Genomic DNA, 19,710 nt, shown 5'->3' on the forward strand with positions numbered 1-19,710 from the left:
AAGCATGACTGGCAGAGATGCTTCTTACAATCCAGACGTGATACCACTACTGTAGAACAAACCTTTCACAAGAGGACAGTGCAGTCCAGGGTTTTATAGAAGTGACTACACAAAGAATGGCTTTGTGTTTAATTTTTTTTTTTTTTTTACCAGAAACAATAGATGCTAACTAATTCAAAGCAAGACCATGCATGCTGCAGCTCCTTCCCAGTCCTCAAGCCTGCCTGATCGATGCTCGCAAAACTGCTTTTCACTAAGTGTTTGGACAATGCCCCAGCCCACAGGGACCCGATCTGTTATGAGTGTATGGCATTATCTGAACAGTAATGAAATCCCAAACTAAATCCTTCTGGGCACATGGCAGGGAATCATCCGAACTCAAGACTCCTCCCATTTAATTCCCTGCTGCTCCTACTTCACTGGCAGCTCTCTTCAGTTCGATCACCACCTGCTCTCCCCGCTCCCCCCTCTCCCGCTAATTCGTCGTTTCTTTCAGCTCCTCTGTAGCACTTAATTATAGAGAAACAATGAAATCTCAAAAGCGTATCAAGCAAGGATTAAGCCAAGCTGCAGCACGATGTGCCACAAGCAAGCTGCTCTTTGGTAGCAGCAGCGGCGTGCCATGCTTCTGAGACTGAACAAAGACGGGCTTCCATGCTTCTCTGAAGAGTAGAGAAAACATAGCAACACGGCCACTTCGGGCTGTGCAGCCACACAGTTTCTTTATGAGATTCCAGAGTGGTAAGAGAAGGAAAGGAGAGAAGCTGCAGCAAGGATGCTAAACACATTGCTATGTGAAAACAAGCATAGATGGAGACTGACTGAAAAAGCCTGGCAAGGAAGTTTTCTGAAGTTTAGGAGCATGTAACAAATATATGGGAAAGGTGGGGAGACAAGTGATTTCTCTGGCTGCTATGAACCACCTTCAGTGAGGAAAGAAACCATAAGGGCAGTTTGTGCGAGGGTGGCACAACTCGGACAAACCGACTGCGCCTGCCAGGAGAGATCTGCTGCAACCGCAGCCAGCTGCGACCGCACGCTGCCCAGCTGCAACCAGGCAGCACTGGGTTAATGTTCCCATGCTCAGTTCATGCTTGCTCCCCACCCCAAGACACTCTGATCAAGGTCAGTGCTGGGGCTCTTCCCTCCGCCTCCCTCAAGATCAGCTTTCGGAGAAAATGTGCTCCCTGGTTAATCTCTTCCAGCATAACGGCTTAGCAAAACAATGAAAACTGGGCATGGCCAAATGCTTGCTGCTTTATTCCTGAAAAGCAGATCATTTTGTTGAGGGCTGAGGGGGGGGGAAACAGACCCCAAGTGAGTATTAGGATCTGTTTAATATCCCCTGCTTTCGCCTCTCTAGGCTCTCAGATACAGTTCCAACCCTCAGGATAGCAGCTGCAAAATTCCTGTGTAAGAGGGTCAGGACCGGCTTTAGGAAGCACTGCCTAAGGCGGAAAACACACCCTTTCTAATCCTTGCTTCTTTCATGTTTCTGTGATTGAATGGTTCTTTCTGAAATAAAACCAACCTCTGAAAGGATGAAAACAACCCAAACCAAAGAGTCCCCAAGCACTTGGTCACTGAAGCCTCATTTCCCAGGGTATCTCCTCTGGATCCATGTTCCCTGTACCCTCAGCATCCAGAGCTCCAGCTTGAACTTCTCCTTAAATTGAGACAAACTCTCTGCAGAAGTCCACTGCCAGCCTTCAAGGGAGGCTGGACAACATCCCTTCTGCAGTCACTTGCTGTCACATAACTTATATGAAGCTTGTTTTTTTTAGAAAAATAAAAACAAACCCTCTGAGATCTCCGTTAAAGTTGATGGAAAACAATGAGTTCCAGGATATTTGGAGCAGTGACTGGCCTGAGGACACAGCATGTTCAAATACACTTTGTTTCCAAAGATAACTGAATCTTTGCAGCCACATAAGGACGTTGCAGCTCTCCCAGTAAGACTGGGATGAATTGCACTGATGCCTCCTCCCAGGCAAATGCAATTGAAGCCAGAGGTCCTTTTGGCAGAGCAATCTGCTTAAGCAATGGGAACAGTCATGCCAAATGGTCACAAGACAAGCGTCAAATCCTCGCTCTAGAACAGTATTCACCCACCATGTGCTACAGTAATTTAAAGTAGCTACATCAGGAAGAGTGCTCACCAAACAGTGCTGCCCAAGCTTTAAATCCTACTGGAAACTGAGTTTCAGGTACCCTGGGAGATGAGAAAACTTCCCTTCAAGGTAACTCAGTTGCTCATACACCTGTTTCAATCAACAGGGGACATCTTCCATAACAGCGTTGGAGCACCAGTCTTTATCTTAATGTGGTAACAAATCCCCTCCATAGAGGAAATATGCTCTTCCAGAGTCAAATGAACATCACAAGCAGTCTAGGTTGGAGGGGACCTCTGGAGGCCTCTAGTCCACTCTCCTGCAGAAAGCAGGGCCAAATCCCAAGTTAGATCAGGCTCCTCAGCATCAAATTCAGTCTAATTTTGAATATCTTTAACAATAGATATTTCTATAACCTTTTTGGCTGTTCTTGTGTTTGACCACATGCATGGTAAAGCTTTTTTCACCTATCTAATCGGATTTCCCAGCATTGCTCACAAGTGCATGCCTTTCACCACGCATCTATGCAGAGTTCAGCTTCACTTCTTCTATACCTTCCCACTAGATAGCTGAGGACAGCAACAACATCCCCCCTTAGCTCACCCTTCTAAGGCTGAAGAAACCCAGCTCTCCCAGCCTGCCCCCGTAGGTCATGTTCCCAAGTCTCCTCTAGCATTAGACCATGCTCAGCTGAACACCTCTGCACAGCCCTGCCCACTCCTCTCACCACTCCCCGGCACACACACACAAGCTCTCTATTTTTAAGCGAGATCTGGAACCCATCCTCCACTATCTGGAGCGCAGTGCCAGAAAGCCGCTCGTGATGCAGGCTCTGTTTGTAATTGTGCCCCTGGGTTTTCCTCTTAGGAACAATGCACACAAAACACTTCCCTGCAAGGCTGCTCTGGACCAAGCAATGGCTTTCAGGCTCCAGGTATCCAGTTTCAGGTAAAAAAAAAAAAAAAAACAAAACAGATAAAAATTCAGAACTGTGTCCTGTGGGCTCTGGCACGGTCTCTCAAAGAGTTTATCTTACACTCTGCTGCTTACACCAACCAAAGAAATCACGTGTTGTGATTAGCTGCAGAAGGAATGAGAGAAGTAGACAGTTTGCTTCGCTCCACAGCTTTTTATGGGATGACACATCCATAACAACGAGTAGAAGATCCAGCCGTGGAATCACACACATCCCCCCGCAAGGTCTCTTGGTCAAGGATGTGACATTAACAGTCCTCACTCCAGATCACGCAGACAGGACACCCAAAGCCCAGGAGACCTTTAATGCTTTATAACACAGACTCTGTATTCAAGCCTGACACTGCAGGCACGGGGACAGCAACCTCCATCTCCGGATGCTTCAACTCTTTGACAGCCTGATGCCAAAGAGCTGTGAGAGCCCTGCCCTGCGGTTACTCGTTCCAAGGACAATACAGTAATAAAACAAGAAGCTACAGGACTGGGAATAGAATTTCTTAAGCGTTCTTACAGAGCACAGGGCAGATACAGATCTAATTAAACCAGAAATTAAACACCAAATTGCAAACTTGGACTGATCTTGCATTGTTTGGTCCATTTGCTATGAAGGCAAAGTTATGCCTCTATTTTCTCAACCTCATTTGAGGTTTCTGGTGAGAGGAAAGTCCTCTCACAAAGAATGAGCCTCTTCTAAGAACAAGCTAGCAAGAAATCTTACTCTTAGATTTGTAGCCAGCTCAGTATGGGGTGCGAATACTCCTTTCCCCAAGCAGGACTTTATAAGAAGTGTCCACTGGATGTCAAAAGTCTTCCTGGCACAAGCCCCACAATTCAGGAAGAGTGAAGTAATGCAATGTTAATGGTCCCTGAATATGGTCATAGTTCTTCAAGCCATCTCCCCACTACGTGTCAAATTCCTACTACAAAATGGAAGATGCAATCCACACTGACAGTTACAAATAGCATTAATAAAAGCAAAGGGAATTCATAATGGGACTCAGACATATTCCTAGTATTGCCACAGAGGGGACAAAAAAAATCTGCTCACCCATGATGAGGGGAAAGCTTTCACGTCATCTACTCACCCCAGTACTGCAGGAAGAGTGTTGCAAACGTTAAGGATGCTAGAAGTGAAGTCACAGACCTGAACCTGCAGGAAGATCATGCGGGTGCTTCCAGCCCTGCTCAGAGCAAACCCAAACAGCAAGCAGGCTCTGACTGCTGCTGTTAGGAACACTGCAAGCAGCAGTGAAACCTGTAAGGGAGAAGCCAGTTGGTTTTGCACTGTGCCTGGTTGGAAAACCTGTGGGAAACTAAAGCAGAAGTAGAGCAATCTACGGCCAAGATGACAAAAAAGGTACAGAAGCACAAGAGTGAGCGGAGCTCCCCTCCCACAGCAACACGGGGAGTGCAGACACACACCTACCCCCAGGAAGCTCCCAGAGCTGCACCAAGGCAGCCATGCTCACTCCCAGACCTTTCCACCACTCGTTCCTGATGTGGATTTACTACGAATAGTATTTCCCATAGAGAGAGGAACCAGGGCTTTACATGTATTTCTCTGCAAGCTAAAGGACAACACATCCACAGCACAAGACAGCAATGCCCTATTTAAAACCCCGGTAGAAGCAGTAAGAGGCCAGGTTTAACTCAGTGCACCCTCTCCAAACTCCAGTCATGCAGTATTTGATCTACAGTGGAGGCGGAAAGATACCAAGTAGAAAAGAGGGAAAGAAATACTTGCTAATACAGTGCAGGGAGGAAATAAATCATCTATTACAACAAAGAAGGATAAGCAAAGCCAGAAAGCGAAACCAGATTTAACTGAACAGTCGCAAGGAAGACAATGTTAAAGCTTACATTGAGGGGTGGAGGAAAATCAGCAATCCCCACTGACTATATATCACAGCATAAGTACACACCATATACGAAGACACCTGCACTATGCGTCTGCAGTGGTCCTACAGGCAGGCGTAATAGCTGAACTCTCACATTTACAAGAAAGTAGCTACCCTCATACTTCTGAGGAAAAGGCTTTAAAAAGAATAGCCTGGTTTAAATAAATTATTCTAAAGCTTTGCATTTCCATGTGGTCAATGTCAAAATGTCACCCAGCCCTTCAACAGGGCGTAACTCCCATCATTGAATGCAGCACATTCATTCCTCTTTCAGGCTCACCTTGAGCATAGCCAAGTGCTGCGAACATTTAGCTGGGTTCAAGCCAAAGGTGACTGCACGTACATTAAGACGCAGGGCATGTGCTGGACAAGACATTGAGAAAGGGGGATAATTGGGAAGTAATATGTCCAGGCACAGAATGAAGACTTAAATAGAAATAACTTCTATTTCACACCAGCGCGTCTGATGACTACAGTCTAGACCTTTCATTAAAAGAACTGGAAGGAGGAATGGGACAAAGTACAGTTAGTACTTGTGAAATCCTATGTTTGTTCCATTTAAATTGCAGGTGTATCTCTTTGTCATGACCTCTGGTCATTTATTCCTGTACAGCCAGAACCCAAGTAGTTTGCAATTCTGTGCAAGCTGCAAGGCCGTTTATTTCAAATGGTACTCACAAGGATTTATGTTGTTAAGACTCAATTACGTGTTTTCCCCAAAGCCTGAGCATCTTTGCTCAATCATTTCATGTTAGTACCTGCAGTGTCTGACAGATAATATTCCACCATTAATCCAGAATGTTCAAAGAACTTCAGAAAATAAGCAGATTTCTGAAACTCAGCTATCAAATTAGAAATACAGCCAAAATATTTGAACTGCACGTAAACTTGCTGACAACGAATTATTCACCATCTTGACGGGAGCTCTCGCTGCTGACAATACCACCGCAACCCACACATTGTGTTCAGAGTTCAGAGGTTTCTGCCCATGTAAGACAATGTCTTTCTCAGGACTCCTAATGCTCCGTGTACAGCAGAGAGCAACAATAAACCAGCAAAGATCATACAGAGCTGCCAGCACTTGTTTAAACACGCTGCCCCTCCAGTGGTCCATCAACACAGAAACACATGACATTGCAGAGTTATTGCCTAGGTCTTTAATTCAGTTCTCAAACTCGAAAGGAGGAATACAAACCTGTAACCAGTCACTTGTAAGAAGTCCGATATCATTTTCAGAGCCATCAGCAACTGATGGGCAATAGCCAGGGCTGGCTACGTCTCCCTGCGGGCCCATCGAACTCCACATTATAAATAAACGACTCTCTGATTTATACGCTGCAGAGAGATCTAGTTACTGGGAACGGCACGACTCAGTGCCAAGGTTTCTGCAGAAAGGAAGGGGAGTCTTATGGAAATTTTTACCCCACCCCACGCCGCATTGTTCTCTCGAAACTCTTTCGATATCTCTTAGGCCCTGGACATAGAAAAACGTCATCTGTTTTCCCACCTTCAGCAAACATTCAGGTTGGGAATCCTTACAGGCTAAGCACAGAAGTGACAGTTTTAGAGAGAGAACAGTCTGTCTGTCAGTATAACACAGGCCAGGACTGGAACGGAGGGTGAGGAATAGGGTTGGCCACACAAAGCACGTCAGCAAGGTATCTGACAAAACTGTCACCGGGTCACTTTGCTGTTTGATTTCCCCAACGAACTGCTTCACCTGCAGTCACCAGTTCATGGTGCACGCAGCTGAGCCGGGCTTTCAGCTGCCTCCCGACGCCAAGAGGTGCTGAACACAGCAAAGAGCTGCAGCCGCCCAGCCATCGGACTCTACGCTACAACAAGAGATGAAAGAGAAAAAAAAAGACAAGAGGAAAAGCCACGGGTCACAGATGGTATCAGCAGAGAGAAGAATTAACAGGGGCAAGTATCAGCCCATCTGATATTCTCCTCAACCTTTTCACTGCAAACACCAAAGCATGGAGGAGAGAGATGGTCAGAGGGTGCTGCTCTGGACTCTGTGCCTAACCCCCTGCAGCCCCTAGGACACCCCAAATTAGTTCAAACTAGCATACACCCCCACCATACCCTTCAGCAGGTATGATTTAACCTGAAGCCCACCTTGAAAAGGACAGAAACACTCCTGACACACTGACCGTCTGACCAGAACCTCACCCGAAAACACAACCACCCTCCGGTTACGCAAGGTGCCCGGGTGATTTGGGGAACACCTCTGAGACTGCTTTCCCCATGGCAGTAACTGCAGTAAGCTCCAAGGGCCAGTTACACAAGTCCTGCGTGACCTGCCACATTTACTTAAGATGCTATTAGCATGCCTAAATTAGATTTTCAGTTTGAAACCAATTGTATTTATTTGATTTCGTGCCAGCATCTCTGGCTAATTTAAAGGGCACTGCAGCTATGCAGTGTTAATTCTACACGATGGAAAGCAGGCTCAAACATCTCATCTCCAAACACAGCAATATTACTGGAGAAGGTTTATCCTCCCCTTTTAATCACTGTCACTTGCCTTTATGGTATATGCAGCAATGTAAATATCACGCTGGCTGTCATCAGGTGTTACCAAGGCTCGAAACACAGCCCTGGTACAGTAGCCAAGCCAGCCTTCTCCTTTATTCCCTCACAACCTTTATCTCTGAACTCTGTTTCAACTGTAATTGTCAACTGTAGAGGATATTTTATTTGGCCGAGATTCCACTAAACAGAACAATCTGTCTGCATACAGCGCAGATGTTTGATAGTACAGTGGTTATTTTAGGTAAATAAGCTTTTAAGTATCAGATATGTCCTCTCTTGAAGGCTATTATCCTTTCTTTTCAGGGAATAGCTTGATCTAATAAGTCTTTTCTGTGTCTATTAGTGTGATCAGCACACAAGATTAGCCCACTGGTTAAAAACTGCATTCTTTAACTAAGAGTAATGAGGACCATCCCGAGCCTTAGGATCTGGACAAGTAACTACGCTCAGGCTGTCAGTCCATCAGCCTCTCAGCTGTTCAAATAAAGATTTGCATCAGCAAGTCGTTCAACAGGAAAAGAGTTCATGCTCAAGACGCTTTTTCCAGTGAAGTACAGTTTGCTGGAAGTCAGTACCCAGGTAGTTTTTAGCTGTTAATACCAAGTTATTTATTAGACAGCATTTGGCATCCCCAGTGACAATTTTTACTTTAGTGAAGGGATGGAACTTACAGCCTCAGCTTTCGGCTTGCTTGGTGCGCTACCTCGCAAGGTCAGAGACAGAAAGAGGTTCACAAAGAAGTGGCCGAGGAGGTGAAGTTTTTACAGGTGAGGACACTTAACCTGTCAAGCTTCCAAAGGACTCAATTTCCACTGGCAGGTCTTAAGGAATCACAAATGAGAGACATTTGTGGCCAACACATTTAAGGTTTGGAGAGAGCACAAACACCAAGCTGCAGCTCTGCCGCACCTTCACTAGGAAGGGTCCTTGCAGATACAGCCTGAACGTAAAGCAAGCAGCATAAGAAAAACACTGAGCTCTCAACACAGGCTATAAAAGAGAAGGCATTGTTATGTCCCACTGTCACAGGGAATCCATTAAGCAGCTGTTTCATACAGCGATGACAGGGTCACACAGGGGTTTGAGTGTTTAATAGAACGTGTGCCTGTAATTCCCCCATGCGCCATTTCAAACACAAGCGCTCATTAATTTGGTATAGGGATTATACAATTTAGCATCAGCTATAGCAGGGAACCAGACTCCCTGACCCGCGGAGTCCTTTCTAGCTCTGCAAAATAAGTGACAGTAGCTTTCCATTCATTTCTGAAAATTGACATAATGAAATCCATCCCTGGGGATTCTGCAGGAAAGGTGTTTACTCTGTGACAAGAAGCATCTTTATGAGTTCTCAAATCATCAAGATAACCTAATATCATGTTGTCTGCCTGAAGCTGGAGATGGCCTGAAATGCCTGACGGCCGTTTCAGCTACCCCACTTACCCCAACAGGTATCAGCTCTGAGAATGGCCAGCTCATTTTCTTAAGAAAAATATTCTTTAATTGCTCTCACTCCACAGCTATTAACTTGCTCTCTCACTTTTCAAATGCTGTCATTTTCCACTACTCTCTGCACAGTTTTCAAAGCTTCCTTTTCAGAGCTGGAACGAACCCTGAAACCCAAGAAAACGGACTTACAGTCCACTGAAAACCAAAAACGAGCAAGAGCCTAACTTAGACCAAATAGAAAATTAGAACACGCAACCTGTCCAACAGTAACTACGCAGCTTTCATCCAACGTTTAGAAAAATTTCAGTTTTACAAAACACACGCTGAATTGCCAGAAGATGCAGTAGTCTCACACCCTGACCTCAAGCACATCAATACAATTCCATGTTTACAACCAGTTTTTTAGAACATTTTCCTACTCAACAACACTCTCCCCTCTAACGAACTGCAAAATTTGTCAATTAACTCTGCTCTAAGACGAACGGCAACTTAACTTCTTCCACACAATAAGCTAGCACAGGACAGCCACATGCTCACTTATATCTCACCAGAAGACTCAGTGGGGTACTCAAGGTCAAAATTTTACTCTGCAGTTTTAACTTAATGAACAATTCTACGGATGGATGAAAAGGAAACAGAGCATCCTCCCACACAGCTTTATTAATAGCAAGGTGCTAGCAGTAAAAAGCATAAAGTTTGTGCTTAAATTACCATTCATGACTATGAAGCGGTAAAATTTTGGCAAAACCCAAGGAGGATTTACTACAGTAAGAGACGATCACTGAAGTATTTCAACTCGCACCAGTCGTCTTTAACAGCTGCTCGTACCTTTCTCTCCAGGATGAATTTACATAGGCTCATTTCCTGCCTGAAGGAAATAAAGTCAGTTTAGCATGAAGCAGGGAAATGAAACAAAATAAGAAATTTCTCTCTCTTCCCCGCCCCCTACCCAGTAGCTCTCAAGACAAAACGGATGAGGAAGAAAATTGAAATTTGGCAAGAAATTAAAACTTAATTCAGAAGAGCTTTTCTGTATTCCTCCAAAAATGCATTTTAATTCAACTAAGTTATAAGAGTTTGAAAGTGTTGTTTCACAAGCATGCGGGACTAGCGGTATAAAACTTTAATGGATGGGAGATGGAGGGAGATTTGGCTAATTTGACAAGAAAGCAAATCAGTGCTCTGAATTTACTCTGTACTTCATTCACAGATGGGATTTGTGAAGCCTTTAAGTCCTGAAGACAGCTGTCCCCTGCAGAATTCCCAGTGTGCAGAACCAAAAAGGTCTAAGAAATCCTTGCAAAGCATGTTAGACTCTGGTTTGGAAGAGGTTGATACATAATCAAATTTTTTTTTTCCAGGGTAGAATTTCTTTTAATTGCAAGAAAAATCTGCGTTAAGCGAAAAGTCTGTGTGCAGTGATGCACATCAGGAAACAATGATCTCAAGAACCCTGGGGAGCGGTCAAAGAAAGGACTTAGGAAAAAACTGTTCCTGGATGTTGTAAGTATCGAGTAGGAGTGAAAAAAAATACTGGATTTTTCCTTTTTGCATTTGGATCACCACAAATCCCTACCTGCTTGTACAACGTGACAGAACCACGTAACCTGGTTAAAAACAAGGAATATGCAGTCTGTGTTGATTAACACGAGAACCCCACGCACAGGCGGTGTTTCAAGGCAAACAACACATCCAGACAACCTAAGGGATCAAACTCACGCTTGACAGAACCCCACACTAAGGTCAGTCTCTTCATTTGTATCCGTGCACAAGAAGAACATGAGAAATACAGAAGCAGTTCTATGGACCTAGTCTGGTACCTGTAACCCTGGTGTCATTTAGCTGTATTTACACGATTTGCTTCAGTGATCTTGCCTTGCTCAATCAGACAAGTCTGATTTTGTTCTCAGTACAGCTCCCTTCATCAGCATGTGCATTATTTTGCACATCAGAGGTACCACATCTCCTCTCATACACCAGGAGCGATGACCTTCTGGCAAAGAGCCTGGACCGTCTGTCAGCCAGGGACCTACCCCTGCCTCTGAGACTTTCCCACGTGACTGCCAGAAAGATAGATGGTGTCTGATGGGTTTTTTTCTTTTATAAATGTCAAGGCTGAACTCCTTTAGGTGAAGTCAGGGGAAACTACAGCAACTTGGAGAGCCAAGTTCTTTGTATCTGCGTCTCTGTTGTTTGATTCTAAAGGGAATGCAAGGTAATAAGCTAAACTCATCTGGAAAGTCCCAGGATCCTGATATTTCAAAGATTTTGCAATGCCAAATTCCACTGCTCTGACAGCTATTCTTCTACACCCACAAAGCTCTCAAGTCTGTCTCTCCCTATTAAGAAAGTTTAATAACACCAAGTTTACCAGTGCTCCATTAGCATTTCCACAGCTAAATTTACTGCTACAGAGATTTACGATGGATATCATGCATTTTCGGGGAAATCTTCCAAGAAAATTTGACCAAAAAGCAGTTTTTCACAATTCACTAGCACAATTAGCAATAAGAACCAGTGTTATTGCCCATCATTCTAAATAGCTCCAACTTTTATTAAAAGATTACATCTCTAGACACTGACTTGGTGGGCAAGCTGCTAACACTCAGAAATAAAATCGATGTTGCCAAGTTTAAATAGACAAATGTTCTGACGAAGAGTTGATCCTCTCCAAGATTTCATCAGTTGCAGAAGGAAGGAGCCCCCAAGGTGTGCATTTATCAGCCAGCTTATACACCCCTCAGGTGTACTCAGAGGCACAGCACATCCAAATTTCCCAGCACTAGTCAAGATATTTGCATTAAATTAAAACTATTTAAATGGTATTCTTAAGAAACGAAAGTGTTGAACATTAGTCAGTCCAGAACCTAGCAGTACTGGAAGTAACTACCATACAAACCAACCACTGGAAAGTGTGAACTACTTCCACATGAAACACCCTATATGGTTTTTTTTAATACCCCAGACTAGCTGAAAGCAGGAGAACCATCTCTGCCCTCCCCTCAAATCAGCAGAAGCAGCCACGCCGCTTCGATAACAACGATGTATTCTTCCCAGCCAGCCTCTTTCACCACTGTTTGTCTCTGTGTGTTCTCAGTCTGCTTCCTTGTGCATTTCATCCTTTGTCCTAGCAGAGAGCAAACGACAGAAACACTAAGCAAAGACACATGCACAACTAAACACCTTTTGCTTTCACTTCCCAAGAGGTGAAGATGGACTCAACTTAGCCCTATTCTAGTAGATCAATGGTATCAAAGGTCTTAAAGAAATGAGCTGTGCCAGGTATTCAAAGGAAAGGCAGCCTGGATGCAGGAGTAACCTGGCTAGTCAGTCTCACTCCGGAATACACAAGAGGATATATTTGTCTGTGTCCAAGCAGCTGAGAAACTGCCGTACTGAGCATCACCCACTTCAGTGCCCAAGCAGACCAAGTACTACGAACGACTGCTAACATTTTTTTTAACTGTGGGCAAATGCAGATCTGTTAATTTTATATGAGCTTTAACATAATATAAAACAACAAAAAGGCTCTTCTACCAACTTGAAGCAGAAAAAGTTTACAAATGAGCAAACAAAGCAAGTCTTCAAATGAATTAACCAGCCTGAATACTGGGAATAGGCTGTAGGAATCAATTTTGTTTAGCAAGGCTGGGGGGGAGGAGTGGGAATCCGCAAGGAAATGCTAAAACAAAACATATGGCACCAAGACTGGAGTCTGAACACTCAATTTAGTTCTCAAGCGGTTATATTTTGCACAGTGTAACATTTTTCTTGAATGGTTTTTAAATAGTTAGGCATATGAAACTGGCTGCAGCTCGTACATAAGACTCACAGGTAACAATCAACACCAGGCTTCAAAAAAAAAAACCTAAAAAGTTATCATTGGACAAGAGCCTCCCCTTCCAGCCTGGATCTTACATCCAAAGACTTTGATCGTGCCTGGTGAGTACTTACAGGCTGCTCTTTTTTCAATGGCAGTGCTTTTTCAGTACACGAGCTAACTATAAGATGGGTGACCACAGACATTTTGATAAAATTTGGGGAAGCGGAAATCTTAATTCTAAGAAGTTCCTCTCTACCTGCAAAAGAAAATTTCTCCCTCACAGGCATACATAGGCTCACACATACAGCTTGGGAAGAATGTGGCTGGAAACTGAAATATTAACTCCAAAAGACCAAAGTGTTCACAGGCAAAGCCCAACTCAAAAGCTACACAAACCACAGTCATTAAAAAACCTAATCATTCCGTAAATGGTGACTTCAGTTTTCAATTTGAGCTTGATTTCTGAGGGGAGGAAAAACTCCCACCACATCTGTTCGCGCAGCCTGCGTTCTCCTCATCGCTACGAAGGAATCTGCCAGGGGAGAAAGGGCACAGGAACAGAGCAAGTGAGCACTCCCACTGCTCATTTATCTTCTGTTTCTGGCACAGACTGTTCGCAGCGAAGAGGATGCTCCTAAATCAAACAGCCACAGCCAGCACAGGTCCCATCTTTCCAAAAAAGTAGCAAAATGAGAATGACCCAGTTCCAATCAACTTCACTACCACTACCAGCATTTCCAACAGGAATTGAGAGATCCAAGGGAACCCACGTGTGCAAGGATCTGATCAGCACAAGAAGCATGAGGTCGAATTTTTTTTTTCCAGGCTTCAAAAAGACGACTGCCATGATTTATATGCAATCCACGCCTGGAAGACCACCTTCACAACCACCAGCACAGACTACATTTTTCTTTTTAGATGAAAATTTAGACGTCTCCAGAGGCAGTACTCACCTGCAAAGACTATTGCTACTCTGGGGGTATATTTCATAGAAATGCCTTATAAATTGTTTCTTCTACCCCACCTCCATTTTTGTCCTTTTTTGAAATGAAAAGTCGGGTTCTGACCCTGAGCAAGGTTCCCTGATTCAGTGGAACAGGAGTTATTTAACCTAAGGAGGCTACTCAGCAGTTACTAACACTAACCAAGCATAATAAACGCAGGCATTAATCCATACCTTTACAACGGCATGAGTCATCCCCAGTGCTGAGTAATCCTTTTTTTAGTATTAGCCAGAATGAGGAGGGCAGTTTTACAGGTGAAGTTCTCTTTGCAGGTAGAAAACTTGCTCTTTCGATTCCTGCACCAAAAGGGTAAGGAGCCATCCATGTCAAATGAAAGCCACGCTTGGCTATTTTCAGGCAAAACCAGCACAAATTAAGAAATTGGACTACACATGGATTTCCTTTTTTTCTGATGTGGAAAAATAGCTGAGCAGGTAATCTACTGAATGTTGGAGCCTAAATGTAAAGAGCAACATTTTTCACCAGGAAATAAGTTAAATCCTTTAAAAGCACCAGTGCAAGGTTCATCTCTTTCCACACCAGGACGTCTCTTTGTTCCCTGCTGAAACACTTTTACAGCTCTACAGAAGTAAAGAGAGCTCAAAAAAAAAACCACAAAAAAAAACACCTTGAGGTTTACAGGAGACATGAAGCAGGAGGCAAGGCAGTCCAGCTCAGTTAACACAGTGACATTTTGTCCCACAAATCATATACGTGCTAGGAAACTTGCGTCACATCTCCATCCAGGACACTGGCAGACACACCAATGTTTGAAATGAGTAAGGGTGGGGGGGGCAGGGAATGGGAAAGTTAAAAAGAGAAACCATATGTTTGCAATATACACATTTCAGTGTATGCTCCATTACACACCAGAATGCCAACACAACCTTTCAGTGAGCAGGTGACATCCAGAAACTGTTTACAGAGGGACAAGGAAAAGATACGGAAGAAATTAAATAACTTCTTTCCTGATTTCTTCCCAAGTTCTGCCAGTTAAGGTGAGACAATGACAGATCTCTGCTCCTCCCAATACTCTGAGGCTGTAGGACGTGGTGTCTCCGGCAGCAAGTTCTCCTAAGAGCACAAGTGCATTTACATTCCCTTTTGTTCCCACCCCACCCTGCTCCCCAGCTACAAAGAGGCAGATTGTCCGCTCGCTCCTGTCGCTGGATCCTCAAGCTCAAATCCTTGCTTTGTGCTCCCAGAGCACCCTTTTGCAGGCATTTCCTACACACACGGATCCAGTTCCTTTTCCCTGGGAAATGGGTGGCATGCTCTCCCCCTTCCTCCCTGCACCTTTATCTCCTGCTCCTCAAAGAGGCTGAACATCATCCTCCCCAGGGCGCCTTTTCCAAAGAAGGTTTAAAGGGTTGATCTGCAAGATTACTGCCCTCCCCGTCTTTACGGGGAGTTTGTCTCCTTCCTAAAGCACTGCTGCTCCCACTGAGCAAAGGGAGAGGACAAAGCCTGATCCCACAGAGCAACAGGGATTTCCAGACGGATTTCCCCCCCCTCCACAGCTTTAGTTCCTTCCTACTTTTAAACAATGCCAAGAATTTAATCTCTTAAAACAGCATTTTCACAAACTCTCCCACCCTCCTTAACAGAAAACAAGTCTCCCCATGAGGCAGAGATGGAAGGCCTGGGCACGATAGCGCTACGTCATTTATAAACTTCAAATAAAAGCGCTCCACAAAGATTACTCTAAAAATTAACCTCCTTCCTAAAAGCCTTTGGCCAGGAGCCTGCCCTGCTGCCTCCTGCTTTATTTCGTGCCACCGGAGAGGAGCGAGACGGGAGGCACTGACCTTAGAGTCACCTGTGGCACCACCTCAGATGTGTCACATACTCGCCCTAGAGCGATATATCCCTCAAACACACACCCCAACAAAATGGTTGGGACAGTCAATAAATCAGTACAGCGGGAGGCCTTTGGTAACTGTGCAGTTTAAAGCCAAGAGAGAGTGGGGGCGGGGGGGGTAAAAAAAAAATCATTTAATGGAGAGAGCAAGGGCCGGGGCCTCGAGCTGTGAGGACAATGAATGAAAATTCACAGCAGCAGCAAGAACCCAGGATAAAAGGCTCATTCGGCGGCACTACAAAACCCCTGCACGGACCAAAGCGACGCGGGGCTCTGAAACTGCTGAGAGAGGAGTCACCTCCCCAGAATGAACGGGGTGCCCTGGAAGGAGAGAGCCCACGTAAGCTGTGGGGTTTGCTCCCACACGAACTCGCACGGTGACGGGCAGGCAGCGGAGCCCCCCGGCCTGCACCCCGTCCCGCTCTGTGCCCGCACCCCGGCGTGAGGATATGCAGAGGCTGGAGACGAGCCCCCTGCCACAAGCGTGCCCTCCATGACCGCCCCGAGCCTCTCCTGGGGCTGGGGCAGACCCACACCCCCCTCCGTGGGTCCCACACACGCGTGAGGAGGGGGAGCGGCTCCCCCCGCACCCACGGACAGGCTGCAGAAGTGGAGCCCCAGGCCTCCCCCTGAACACCCACACCCCACGGCGGGGGGAGGAGGCCGGACCCACAGACACCCCCCCGGGAGCGAGGGAGGGGACAGACCCCCACACCACACACCTCCCTCACGAGAGAGGACAGACACCCCCCTCAGGAAAGGGGTCCCCCAGATCCCCACACCCCTCGGGGCGGGGGGGGCAGACCCCCCTCACACCCTCCCCACACACACACATCCCTGGGCGTGGGGGAACACACTCCCACTCCTTGACACGGGGTGTGTGACAGGATCCCCCTCAGCTGAGGGGGCACAGACCCCCCCACACGTCCCTCAGCGGAGACACACACACACCCCCATACCCCTCGGCGAGGGGCGCCCCACACACCCCCCCCCCCCCCCTCCGCGGCGCGCACAGACACCGGGCAGGAGCCGAGCGTCCCCGTCCCCCCCGGCCGCCGCTCACCGATGACCTCCTGCAGCTCGTAGTCATCCTTGTTGATGGACCAGGGCAGCGCGCTGGGGTCCTCGGCCATGGCCGCGCCGCGCCCGCCGCCCGCCCACCCTCCGTACCGCGAGGGGGAGCGCCACGCAGGAGCGAAGGAGCGGAGAGGGGCTGCGCTGCCCCTCGCGGCCCGGCCGCCCCGACCCCCAGCCGAGCCCCCGCCGGCAGCGGCACCCGCAGCCCCGCCGCCTCCGCCGCCACCCGCCGCTACCGCCGGCCAAACTTTGCCTGCTGCCTCCACCTGCCCATGCCCAGAGCGCCCTCACGTCACCCGCGCACGCCGCGCGAGCGCGCCCCGCCCTCCGCAGCGGGGGAGCCGCCCGCCGCCATCTTGAGCGTGGCGCCCCCCCCCCCGCCGCCGCCGCCATACCACCTCACCACGGTTTACTAGGCTGCTGCCGCCGCCCCTGGGAGGCGGGCCGGTACGGCGGGCTGCCGAAAGCGGGCGGTGAGGGAGGAGTCCTTAAGGAAGAGAAAGGGAAGGGCGGGGATGCCACACACAAGATGGCGGCTGCCCGCATCTTCCCCTCCCTCAGGCAAGAAGAGGGAGGGGCTGCGGGGCTTAAGACCCACTGCGGGCTGCGATTGGCTGCCCACTGCCAAATCGCCAGCTCCTATTGGAGAAGAAGCTGTCAATCACATCTTGTCCTTCTCCAGGGTCCCTTCGCCTGCGGGACCTCTGCGAAGGCCGGGGAGCGGCGGGACGGGGCGGCCGGGCCTGGGCCTGGGCCTGGGCCTGGGCCTGCGCCTGCGCCTGCCATGAGGTGGATTCAGAGCCTGGCGGGTGGGAGCAGGCCCCGGGCGCAGCGTGCCAGCAGCCCTCCTCCCAAACGTGGTAGCAGATGGCCGGTGCAGCAGCCCTGTGGTGTCCCTGGTGTGTCAGACACAGTGGAACCCACCAAACGGAAGGGTGAAAAGCGATGGCGCGGCCTTGCCCGGATTTGGTCCAGGAGGGACGTTTTAATCCCGAGCCAAAGCGAGCCAAGCCACTGTCTCCTGTCTCCATTTCCCCACCAGCTGCAGCCCTGCAGTGAGCAGGTGTGGAGTCTGGCCCAGGCGCTTCAGGGATCCACATTCCACGTTTAAAAATACGTCCCGGGGTTACGATGAGTATGGAGGGGTCAGGAGGTCCAGTTTTCTCCTCACCGCCTCCGAGGATGAGCAGTTCTCCAGTTTCCCAGCTGCCGGATGCTTCTGCTTGCTCCAAACTGCAATTTCAACATTCATGTATATGTCCAACACCCTTATCCTGTGGTTCATGGCACGCAAGTCAGTAGCTGGAGCTTTGTTGATTTGGATGCATTCAGAAATACATCTGGTGGTCAGCGGGGAAAAAAAATTCAGACTAAAAGAGGAATACAAGGCTAACTGGGACCATGAACTCACGTAGGCTGCTGTCTGTATATTTACGTTTAAAGCATTTGCAGTTTGGGGTTCTATTTTTTATTCTGACATAAAATAGATAAAATGGTGCGTCTCTTGCTATCACTAGGCAGGATAGTAACCATCAGGAGAATTGATTGGGAATTTCTGTATCAGGTTTCATTCTTCTTTGCCGGTTACTGTTCTTCGTGTAGCTTGATGTCAGGCACTACTGTGAGTCAAAGAACAGTTATACATATTTTTAGCTTATTAGGACAAATTCCTGAGATGCCTCTGATGAACCAGGCTTTGTAGAGGGCCACCGTACCCTGCCAAATGCATGGTCTGAATCCAGTATTTTCACTTGTGCTACCTAACGCAGGACACTAACTCCTTCCTTCTACTCTTTTTTTTTGTCCTACAGAAGCAAGAGGCTGGCAGTCCCATCTGGCTTGCTGCTGCTCATGCACTCTGCAACAACGATGGTCTCTGTCAGAAGGCAGAGCTTCCAGCTGAAAAGCTGTTTGTTTTTCCTATTTGTCTGTGTTAAACATTCCTCTGCTGAGAGATTTTTAATATTTGCTAAATATGCTTTAATTACTGTTCGGAACTGTCTCTGTGATCTTTTAACCATGTTATAAAAGGAGTTTATATAGCAATTAAAAACAGGTTTTACCCCAGAGCGTGCACTCGGGTAGCTAGTGTCATATTTCTGATAGCTAACAGCATGTTAGCAATGGATCTGAGCCAGGCATCAGCAACAAAAAGAGACTTCTATATGCTTAATTTTACCACAATGTTTTTAAAGTCAGAACCATATTTTGAACTCTCTTATTTTGGGCCAAAAATCCTCCCCCTGAAGGCAATGCTAAAACTCCTATTGAATTAGATCAATGGGGCAGGATTAGGCCCACAATGAGGCTTGTTCTTTAAGAATTAGCGCAGACTTTGATCGAAATTAAAATGTAAAATGTGCACTGAGAAGACGGCCAGTGGCCACATGAGCCTACACAGATGAATGCTGTATTTTAGTTTTCCAGCTCTGCAGTGAAAAATGCATTTCCACATTTTTAAACCAGAATCTCTTATTCACACAGAACCCGGGTCCCACAAATTTTCTACTGTTTTTTAAATGAACTCGGCTTTTTGGTTCCCTCAAAAGTCAGGCCTTGCTGTTGCACTCATTCATTCAGCAGGTTGTTTCAACCTGAGTCCAATGAGGGCTGAAAAAATGGAGCTGGCTTCCACGAAGATCTTAATCCTTACCCCACTTCAGGTCTCCAAGCAGCACCTTCTCCTGTTTCATCGTTAATATTCTGCTCATCCTGCTTTTCCCAATTTGCTTTATTTTGTCTGTCTCATGTATGTTGCAAGCTCTTCAGGGCAGAGGCAATGCCTCTGTTTATAAAAGAGCCAGTGAAGTGGTGCTGCTGAATCAAGTGGTTTGTTGTAATAACAAGGAATTACAGTAGAAATCTGAAGTGGAAAAAGCAGTTTCCTGGTGTATCCACCTCCGCTCTGGACCAGGCTTTAGGGGAGACTGAGAAGTGGAAAATCTCCAGACATCTTTCAGGTAGGAAGGCTGAAGTC

General features: G+C 46.9%; 1 protein-coding gene across 1 annotated transcript in view; it reads right to left on the reverse strand.

Moving 5' to 3' along the window:
• OXSR1 (oxidative stress responsive kinase 1) overlaps positions 1 to 16,885 on the reverse strand; it is a 96,932-nt gene extending 80,047 nt beyond the window's left edge. The window contains exon 1 of the mRNA XM_068405040.1: positions 16,720 to 16,885. Coding sequence (XP_068261141.1) covers positions 16,720 to 16,789 — 70 coding nt within the window. The 5' untranslated portion in view covers positions 16,790 to 16,885. The remainder of the gene's footprint in view (positions 1 to 16,719) is intronic.
• Between the last annotated feature and the right edge of the window lie 2,825 nt (positions 16,886 to 19,710).

The sequence above is a fragment of the Nyctibius grandis genome, chromosome 7, assembly GCF_013368605.1.
Source record: "Nyctibius grandis isolate bNycGra1 chromosome 7, bNycGra1.pri, whole genome shotgun sequence".
NCBI lineage: Eukaryota > Metazoa > Chordata > Aves > Nyctibiiformes > Nyctibiidae > Nyctibius > Nyctibius grandis.